This window comes from Mugil cephalus, chromosome 2, assembly GCF_022458985.1.
Source record: "Mugil cephalus isolate CIBA_MC_2020 chromosome 2, CIBA_Mcephalus_1.1, whole genome shotgun sequence".
Classification (NCBI taxonomy): Eukaryota; Metazoa; Chordata; class Actinopteri; order Mugiliformes; family Mugilidae; genus Mugil; species Mugil cephalus.
Genome location: NC_061771.1, coordinates 2,943,205 through 2,953,878, shown reverse-complemented (window position 1 = coordinate 2,953,878; position 10,674 = coordinate 2,943,205). Strand labels below are relative to the sequence as shown.

General features: G+C 43.5%; 1 protein-coding gene across 1 annotated transcript in view; it reads right to left on the bottom strand.

Moving 5' to 3' along the window:
- Window positions 1-10,674, bottom strand: part of si:ch211-214c7.4 (WASH complex subunit 2) — a 31,666-nt gene that overhangs the window by 5,454 nt on the left and 15,538 nt on the right. Inside the window, exons 2-5 of the mRNA XM_047578178.1 lie at window positions 9,424-10,084; window positions 9,103-9,196; window positions 3,173-3,342; window positions 386-2,980 (exon numbers count right to left, since the gene is read on the bottom strand). Of these exons, the coding sequence (XP_047434134.1) occupies window positions 386-2,980; window positions 3,173-3,342; window positions 9,103-9,196; window positions 9,424-10,009 (3,445 nt within the window). The 5' untranslated portion in view covers window positions 10,010-10,084. The remainder of the gene's footprint in view (window positions 1-385; window positions 2,981-3,172; window positions 3,343-9,102; window positions 9,197-9,423; window positions 10,085-10,674) is intronic.

Sequence of the window (10,674 nt, the reverse complement as noted above, 5' to 3'; positions counted from 1 at the left end):
AAGAGCTGTAAACAGATAATTCACAACCATGCCAGTTTAGGGCAACCACATAATTCTCTGTTAAATAAGGTGAAAACCGAATCCCAGGCACGCTCACACATTAACAGTAAATAGATAGAGCTATTGCACATACAGGAGTTGAAGCCGTATAATCATTATGAAAACATTATATCATGAAGTGCCACTGCTGTCCTCTTTATATCTTCCCTTTTTTGCTCTCTGATTTATTCATTTATTTATTTTTTTTTAATCTTTGATTATGTCCACCCCCAGACATTTCAGGATAAACAATGACAACAAGGACTATAGCTGGGATGTTGAGGAGTCAGAGAGAGTTAAGAGACATAACTTGGGGCTGTTAGGGAGATGATGAACTATACGTTACCTGCAAAAGAGTCCTCGGTCTTTTCGCAGATAGCAGAATAGTAGGGCGGCTGGATATCATCTGTGTTTTCCTCTGGTTGCTGCAAAGTGCACAGAGTTGATGATGGAACTGGGGCTTCCTCTGACCCCAGCACTTCCTCCTTGCCATGCTCAGCTGACTCTACTTCCTGCTTCCCACACTCAATGTACTGCTGCTCTGCAAGAAGGGCAGAAGGCGGCGAGATGAAGCCAGATTCCTTGGCCTCTTCAGGCAGCTCCTCCAAGGAGAAGATGCCAGGACTCTTGATGCAGCTCTCCCCTGTGGACTGTGCATTTGAATTTGAAGCTGTGGTCGTGGTGTCAAAGCCATAAGATACCAAAGAGGTAGCTGAAGGTGGAGTGGTGTCTTCCCCTGCAGTGCCCTCCATCTCAGCCTCCTCACCTTCTTCTACAGTTGACAAGCAGCGCTGGGCTGAAGGTTGGTTGTCAAAGGTTATGTGGATGACTGCTGGAGTCTCCAAGGAGTCATCCAGTTGAGCTTCTCCCTCTGTGTCGCTGGCCTCATCTTCTGTTACGGAGGATGAGGAGGGGTTGGAAGTGGGGGCAGTTGCAGGGCCTCCCAGCACTTCATCAGCAGGCAGGGTGTCAGCCTCCTCCTCTCCCTCTCCTCTGTCTAACTGAACAGCCAGGTCAGGCTGTGGCCCCTCCAGAGGGGCTCGTGGCTGGAGGTTCCCTTCTCGATTGTAGTCGCCCAGTTCCTCAGGTGTGCTGGTCTCACTACTTAGGGTGCTTGATAGAGACATTCCTGGGGCACCTGAAGTCAGGGTCTGCACTGGAGCTGGGCTGATCTGATCAATGGACATTGGAACAGCGAGATTTTGTGGCTCACCTTTGAGAGAGGAATACTGAGGAACTTCTTGATTTTCGGGGACTAAAGGAGCAGAACCTAGTTCTAGCCAGGCTTGAGCAGGGGACTGAGTTGGGGTTTCGGAATCTGCTTGCCAGGGGTCTGCCAAAGGGCTTGTTACAGCCGCCCCTGCTCCTTGTATGGCGTGAAGCCCTTGCTCAATGGGTTCCGCCCAGGGATTAGCAAAAGGGTTTGGTTGATCCCACTGAGCAGCCGGGGCAGAGGGCAGCATAGGCGGGGGAGGTGGGGGCTGGACCACCCTGTTCAAGTTGTCCAGCCTTTCATCCTCTGCAAAGTCATCCTCATCTGCATTCCCATAGCTTTCTAGCCCACTCTCTGTCACCCCCTCACTAGCCATCTCCACATCATCATCATCATCATCATCATCATCATCATCCACGTCGTTGTCATGTCTGGGTCTTTGTGGTTCATCTGCACGCTCTGAGCCCACATCCATGTCACACACCCGATCATCATCATAGTCATCCTCATCTTCATCCTCATCAAAGTCATTAACTGGTATGTCAGGAACCTTCTCAAAGTCAGGTGAACCTGCTGAGGCTCCTTCCATGTCAATAGCTCCTTTGAGACTGCCGTCCCCCAGATCATCCATGCTTTCTGTGCCCTCCAAGACACCAGGGGCACTCAGTTCAGATGCACCCTGCTGGCTGCCACTTACCTCCTCAGAGTCTAACTCAGAGAGCAAGGGACCACTAGCTCTCCAAACCGAGCCTCCTACTGGTCCAGCTGACCCAGGGCGAGACTCTTCTGTGGGCTGTGTGGTTCCACTCATTTCAGACACAGAAACCTGCTGACTACCCTCCTTTTCCTCTTCATCTTCATCCTCGTTTAGATTGGTTGGTGGGACTATCTGTAGGATGGCATTTTCTGAGGGGAGAGCTGTAGATGTTGAAGGGGTCTGTTCTGTTAAGTGAGCAGGCCCTTCCAAGTGGTCTGGAACTGAGGCCACTGGTGGTAATGTAGGCTTAACAGGGAAAGGGATCTGCTCCTGGGTTTTTATTAAGCTAGCACTGCTTTCTAAAAGTTCCTCAGGTGGAGATGTTTGAGGCGAGGTTGGCCTAACAGGGCTTTGTGGAGTGGGTGCAGCTTCATGGCTTTGAAAAGCCTCTTGAGGAGCCACTTCTGGTGCAGTATCCTGGGCCAAGACAGGGGCTGAGAGCTCCTCAGATGTAGAGGCAGCATGGAATGATCCCAGTGGTAAGGGCACTGTAGCCTTTCCTTGTGTTTCCGCTAGACTCGCTGTTGAGGCGACTGCTGCCGCTGTGGCAGCTACAGTCGCGGTACCAGTTGCACACTGTGCAGTAGTCTTTGAGACATCGGCCTTCTTGGCGGCAGTGAAAGGTGGAACAGCCTGAGTGGGTTTGGTAGCACGCTTGGTTTTAGAGGCACTACCATTTGCAGATTTGTTGGCTGGAGAGGCAGGTGGGGTTTGACCAAGGGGCAATTTGTTATTTGCAGGGAATCGTACAGCAGCTAGAGGTTTCTTTATGGGAGCAGGTTTTGCAGGCTGTTGAGGTTTGGACTGTGACAGCTTTGTATCTGCTGCCTTTGTTGGTGTGGACCATTTGGGGGCAGAGTTGAGTTTTACGGTGGCTGTGGGTTTAGAAGGTTCGGGTTTTTTGGTCGCAGCTGATGCTGTAGCTGCTGTGGGTTTCTTGGCCACTGTAGTAGAAGCTGGTCGACTGACATCTGATGGGGAAAAACAAATAAAGACTCACACACCTATTTGACTGTTAATAATAAAACAGTTTTGTCACTAGCAAATTTTTAGCATTTGTTACAATATTCTTTGATTAAAAAACTTCAGTCTCCAGATTCAAAGTAGCAAATGTTCCCCAGTTTAAATGACTATCAAGCAAAAGATATCAAGGTCCTTCTTACCTTTCTTAGCAGCAGTGGTTCTAGGAGGAGGTGCTGCTGTGGACCTGCCAGTAGATGGTGCTGTGTTAACTCTGGAAACAGTGGTTTTGGCTGTTGTGGAAGGTTTGGTTGTAGCTGTGGGTCTGGATGTTGTGGTTGTAGGTCGAGATGCTGAGACAGCTGTAGCAGGCCTGGAGACAAACAAAGACAGACACATTTAGATGGCATGAAAATTATTAATTAAATAATACAGAAATAAAAATAGATAAAAATGCAGATTAATTTTTGTGCCCCATTTATTTGTTTCAAGCTTAACTTAATTTGACCTGCTAATGTAAGCTACAAAAGCAGTTTCAGCATTGGGACAACTGATGCAGCACCTTCCATATACAGCCACATAAGACATCCTCCATCTTCCAGTCACTTCTAAGTGGTTAAGGATGGTTTAGAAAATTGTAGTGCAGAGGTAGAGGAGATGAAAAATTATGAAAGCTACACAGCTAAAGAATAGGCTTAAAAGGGAGGGGCTGAAATAATAACCAAGACCACATACAGCAGGTGTTGATGTAGAGAGGAAAACAGTCTTAGAATTTATCCTGTACTAAGCTCCTCGTCTACTGCTCTGTTTGGAAGAGCTCTTACGTGACACTGTACTAATCCACTCAATCGCCTCAACTGCAACTACAACAAGCCAAATCTCCTTTCTCCATTCCTCTTATTCAGTTCAGCTTTGCTCCTAGATAAACAATTAGAATCAACATGTGCTCAAGTCTTTCGCACAGACAGGCTGATACACCCAACAACATTATGTAGTTAACATGCATTTTTAACATCAACATTCATTTTATTTATTAGCTTATATAAACATGGGTTGCACAGCACCTTTCATCTCTGTCAGTTAATCGAGGAGACAATTCATAGAAACCTACATTTAATAATAACCAAACACAAAACATATCCAAGTGCAATGTAAATGCAACTAAAATTGCCCAAACTGAAAGTTTTTCTATGGTCCAGTTTGTGTCCGAAATACAACCTTTAGGTCAATGTGATAGAAGAACACTAGAAGAACAGTACAATGAAGCAGATTTCTCCCCACAATTGACCTGACTATTCAGTTTTGCATTTTCTGTGCTATACTTGGTGAAATCCCCACACTGCAATGAACATTACTTCCTTGGCTAACCTAAAAACAAACTTAGTTTGTAGAAACAATGTAAAACCTCAGCACTGTAAATATTAAGCCTTTCAAACACAGCAGACTGGATCGCCTTAAGGAGCTGTGTGGTTCCGCATACAATTACAACAATTTGTATTGTTTTTTACTTGGTCTACTGATATTGTAGAAGATCATGACATAAACGGGCAAATACAGAATGACTTTGATGGCTTTCAGTGGGGTAGCATGCCTGCACACAGATGCCGCTCCCACATTACATTACCCATTACAATGGCCTTTTGTTTCAGAAAGATCAGACAACCACTGCACAGCCATGGAATCATATCTATGGGAGTAATTGGCTGCTATCAGACAGAAGATTTGGGTTTTAAGGTGAAATACAGCCCAAACACTGGAAAGTGTGTCAGACACCGACATGAGATCTACCCAGAGTTACAGTTGAACAGGGTGGTAACAAGAAACAGATCGGAAAGTTTGAGCAGAAACAGCAATAAAAGTAGGAGAATGTCCATATATTAAAGCAATTTTCATATCAAATCCTTGATGCAGACCAAATGTGAACTGGCAGGACCATGCAATTACGTCAGGAATCAAAATAGAGAAAATCAAAATAATAACTTTGTCTAGATGGGGATGGTGGGGAGAACTGAAGTTAGTTAAGTGATGAATGAAGAGGGCACAGGGACTTCATAGACAATATAACTCTAAACGACACCAAAGCCTCTCTCCAAAGTTCCATGATGAGTTCTAAGTTATTCCGGTTGGATCCAGAGAGACAGCATGGAGAGGAAAAAACACAGCCCCTAATGCCACTAATGACTCTGCACACTGCCTGTGGACGGTGCCGGGTGGTTCTGTTGTTTGAGTATTAGTATGGATTACATTTCCTGCCAACAGAGGGAAAAAATCAATACAAAACCACAATCCAGCAAAGATGAGAAGTACTACACAATTTTATTGACTAAACACGAGGTCAGAGTTCAACATAGGAATACGCCACTGATACTTTATGGGCTCCCTTTGTTTTTCAGTCAATAGTCACAAAAGTTTATCACAGATGCAATAACATTCTCATGGATTTAATCTACTGAGCAGCTGCCACGTCTGTTTTGCCAAAAATCAAAGTATAAACACAAGTCAGAGCATCTTTGATGAAGCCATACCTCCTATCCACAATTTTCCTTTCTTTAAAGAAAACAAAGGTCCCCTGACAAAGATTGAATTATTCTGATTTAATCAGTTGGCCAGCAGACAGACTTCTTCCATGTTGCAGTAAGGTTGCCCTACATAAATTGCAGTATAAGTACACATGCTTCTGCCTTTGCCCTTTTCCCTCTCATCTTTTCAATGGCCCCCACAGAGACAACAAAGGGAAATGGAGCACCCTAACAATGCCTTGTTTGGTTTGTCGGCTGTCCAAAACTAGCAGATTTACTCCTTCCCGAAAGGAGCACACATTCCTTAGACTTTGTGTGAGCTTTCAGATTCTTCCTTGACAATAAATAGTGAATGCCTGGACCAGCTCAGTCCAGAGTTGTAGATGATGCGTTGCTGCCTAGCAATAGTCGGGGCTGACAATCTTGGCTCTTAGGAGGCCCTAGACACCCACTGTCACTGTGACAGATGCCATGGGTCGTTTTATGTTAGGAATGTAATCCAGCTCCCAGCCAAGTCTGTTAGGGAGAAATGACGCAGTTTTATCTCTAGTGGGTCAACGCACTATAAGATCAGGATTATTCAGATAGAGAACAAAATAAGATGATAAAAAGGTAAGATGAAAGTGTACTGCAAAGCCACATCATTCCTGTGAAGTCAGTACAGTGCCTTTGGTGTAACCTTTGACAAATAATACATTACAGGCCATTCAGTTTTTGAATGAGGATAAACACCAACGATTCCCAGTGGTGACCTTTTGAATATTAATCACAGCACTGCAATACAAAGGCGATAAAATCACTGTCCTTCTGTTGTTGCACAAATGCACATTGATTTTTTTCAGGCCCTATATGCAGTTAAATGACAAATGTGTCTGAATGCTACATAGATGTGAAGGCTCCAAAAAGACTTAAAAGATCCTGGCTAAATGCCCAGCACTGTACATGTACAGAAGGCAAAGAGACAGATCAACGGGTGCTGAGAAGGAAGATGGAAAGAGGGGGTGGGGTGGGGGGAAAAGCTCAGTGCAAGGACTCCATAGGCCAGCAATAAAGGAGATCAGAGTAAGGCAAGCGCCAGATCCTACATTTGGTGTCAGCTCTATTTATCAATCTGAACAACCACTATAACAGAGACACCCTGCAGTAAATGGATTGTGTGCATTTCCTAGGTACATATTGTAAGTGACACACAAGTGACGCAATCCTGCCTCTGCTGTGTTCACAACAAGGTTGTTAAGCACAGATCCATTTTTACTGCCTTTTTACCATTTGCTTCTATCAAATCACATTAACTTTCCCAAAGGTACAGACACACCATCCTGAAATCAAAGAACCACAGGACATCGCTTGAGTCTAGGCTATGATGCTGCACTTAAACACACTGCAAAGAACACAAATGGTCAACGCGCAGTGAATTAACTCTTCTGGGAAACTGGAACAGCTACTATTAGAAGCTATTTACAGAAATGTATAAACTGGTGACAGTGCCAATGGTGCAGGAAACACTGGAAGAAATTAGGACCAGAGATGCTCATTCAAATTTCAGCTGGGTGAAATCCTATTTTAGGGAGCTCCGAGTCCAATTTAATCAGCCAACCTTATTTATTCTTCACCAAACTGTCTCTTTGAGTTGAAGTAAAGTATTTTGAGATAAGTCCTAATATTTTTTGTTTCTCACTTTGGGCCAGTACATTTTAACATTTTAAGAAAAAGTATTGGACACAGGTTTATGTGTGTACATATCCCAACAGGCCTTGACAGTTTGGTTGCCACAGTAGTATGAAAACAATATGGTATGGCTGGAATTACAACAAAGAGGAAATCAAGCTGCTGTGTTGAAACTAGAGCTCAGTGCATAGTTGGCCAAATGCTATTAAATTACGTTGGAATTGAAGGTTAGATCTGCACACTTTTGCAAGTTTAAAGCAAGTCATGTCACGAACTAAGAGGAGATTTGTTGATATTACTGCCAGAGAGACAACACAAAAATCAATACAGACTGAAATTCACACCATTAAAACAGTTGCTATACAATGGCTCTAACACACTACTGATCACATCACACACACACACAAAGGTGACATAAAACACAGCATGCATCACCTTTCAGAAGGGAAGACACATTCTGCTGCTCTCTTGTTGAGAGCCTGATGTTACATTGCAGGGAGCAAGTCAGCAAGCACTGACATAAGGGCGAGGTGCCACTGTAATCAGACTCCTGCAGTTCAAAAGACTCATCTAATTAATTCACAGGATGAGCTTCTCCATGTCCACACTGACACACACACAGTACAGATCATCACCCTGCAGTTAATGTGTTGCCACAATAAGTCATGCCTCCTAAAATTGACAATGGTCACTAAAGGTATGTGGACGCGCTTAGTTAATCAAGTCATTTATCAAACTAAAACTACAACTTGTAGTTGTACAACTTTTACAAAATAAGCATCTTTGGCTTTGGAACCAATAAAACAAGACGCCCAATCTCAGAAACCATGAAAATGTATAGTCTTAACACAAATTAATTGACTGCACAAAATCACAATACTCTCCATGAAAATTATTTGTTGTTGAAGTAAATGCATTGTTGAATGCATAATATAGGTCATACATTTTAGCTTGTATGTATATCTCAGATAGTAATGCAAGATAAACAAAGTGCCATTGGGAGCACATTTTCTTATAGTCAAATATGAATGCAGTGACCGCTTGCTACTTCATAGAATAGTGATGCAGCACTTTATTCCTTTATTTAATAAGAGAGCATTAAGAGAAAAGCCAAGTGGAAGCATAATCTAAACAAGGCCCTCAGTACAGAACATTACATCCTGTGGAAACACAGTAGAATGGTGTATTATAGATCTGACTAGCAGTAAACTTTTAAGAAAGTTCACTTAATTTGCACAAGTTACTATACTTATCAAGTCAAGACCTATCACATCAGAAATATATTGGATAAACAAACTGCTGAAAGCCAATGCATGAACTGGCAAATATGTTTTGTGAATATAAATCCTGTGTTTTCCCTTTTCTAGTTTAAATGGCAAAAAAATGAAGACGATTTAAGAGCAGCAAGTAGCTCAAGCAGAGCACTCTCTATCAAAATCAATGGGCCTAGAATGAGAGGGATTATGATCCAAGTCAACAACTCTCTGGCCTGGGGAGGTGGGTCTGGTTTCTGCCAGGGGGTCTGTTTGGGACAAAGCGGTGGTTCTTCAGTATCACTGGTTCTGTTAAGGCCCTCTGTTTCAGGTTATTTCTGCTAACATGACTCACACACACTTGAAGTGAAATCCGACTCAATAATGGCTCAAAGGCCACAATGGACATCGTTCTCCACTGCTCCTTTTCATGGCACCAAGATAAACAAAGTCACCCTGTCATGCAGTTTGTAAGGGGGGTACAAAGTTCAGACCTCAGAGAATAGTGAGTGTGTATTTTCTGAGAGAGAGAAAGTCAGAAACAAAAGCGGAGAGAGAGACAAGCACATTCGTCATATTTTATCAATAAATTAAAGGGGGTTCCCAACCACAAAATTTTATTCAAATGTTCACTACACGTCACCATCAGACCTGTGAGTTTGGCTGTTGTCTGTTTGAGATAGACAGCTTTACCTTGTGGGTTTTGAAGTAGTCGCACCAACAGCTTTAGATGTGGTTGAAGTGCTGGGCTTAGAAGAGCTGGAAGCCACCGTTCTACTGGTAGTAGCTACAAAAATGACAATGAGATTGCAAAGAAGTCAGAATAAACAAAAAAGGCAAAATGCCTTGTAAAATTTGATTTATATTTCTGCATTGTATCTAGGAACGTAAATGGACTACACAGCTACACTGTAGCTATGATGTAAGTGTGATGCAGAAGCTTAAATCCAGCTTTAGAGGTTCTGAAAACTTCATCAGTCAAAATTTGTTTTTACAAAACACCTTTGGACTCACCTGTGGTTTTGGATCTAGCTACGTTTACAGTCTCAGTCGCTGGTCTCTTCTTGGTAGTGCCATTCACAGGTGTTAGTTTGGTACCATTTGTCGCTGAAGGAGCACCAACAGATGTAGTCCTGGGGGGTCCAACAGACTTCTTGTCAGGCACTCTGGTTTGGCTCTTGGATACAGTGGAAACTCCCGCTACACCTATTGGTCTTTTAGGTACAGCTCCTGTCAATGATGCTTTTGCTGTGGTTGTCGCCAATTTCTTTCCTGCAGCTGCAGAAATATTGTTGGAGGACTTTACGTCATTCACTGTGCGGTGCGATGCAGTAGTTGGCCGTGAGAAAGATCCAGACACTCCTGCTGATTTGGTTGTGGATTGAGTTTTTGTTACGGTGGCCTTTGGTTTGACTTTAAGTTCTGTTGTCCCTGACTTGCCATTAGCCTTTGGAGCAGCTCTTTGTGCTGCATCCTTTGCTCCTTCCTCTTGTTGAGACGGGGCTTGCTCTGTTATGTTGTCCTGCAATGAAGACGGCTCTGCTACTGCTGCAGTTTCTGTGGGCTCTGTCGTGTCCATTGTAACCCCATCTGGCTTCATCCCCTCCTCCTAAGATGTGGATGCCAACGTTGATGTTGTTAACTAGGAGGGTTGTTCCTTTCACAGTTTAATATCCTGTAGACAAACAACAAAACATGGATTAATCTCCAGGCACAGTTTTTACTACATGCCCATGCATTCTTTAGACTTCCTTTTAAATGCTGAATTCTGTCAGCCAAAGGAAGCACCATTTATGGTAAGGGGCCTCAGTGGAATTTGGGGGGGGGGGGGGGGCAAAAAAACAGGAAATGAGCAGTGCAAGATGCCAGTAAATTATTTCTATAAAACCAGCCACACTCTGACAGAGTGACAACGCAACCATTTAAGACAGAAATGACAATAACGCCTCAGAAACAAAATAAATTCAAAGGTTCAGTTAACTACTAAACAGCCACAATTTAGAAAAGTAGACGTTTTAACTGTAAAATTAATGGGGGGAGAAGAAAAACAGATGACTTGGGACATGGCCCTAAACTGCTTCCAGCAACTGAAAAAATATAAAAGAGCAAAAGCTGTGGTTTGGAGCGGTGAAATCTATGAGAGGCCTCACAATGTCCTGACACGACACAGTCCACAGAGGGTGAGAAGAAGGAGGAGGTGGGAAACGAGCACCGAATGGCTTATTTGTTGGCCTTTGTCTTCCCCCTCTGTTCTGCAGATGCAGA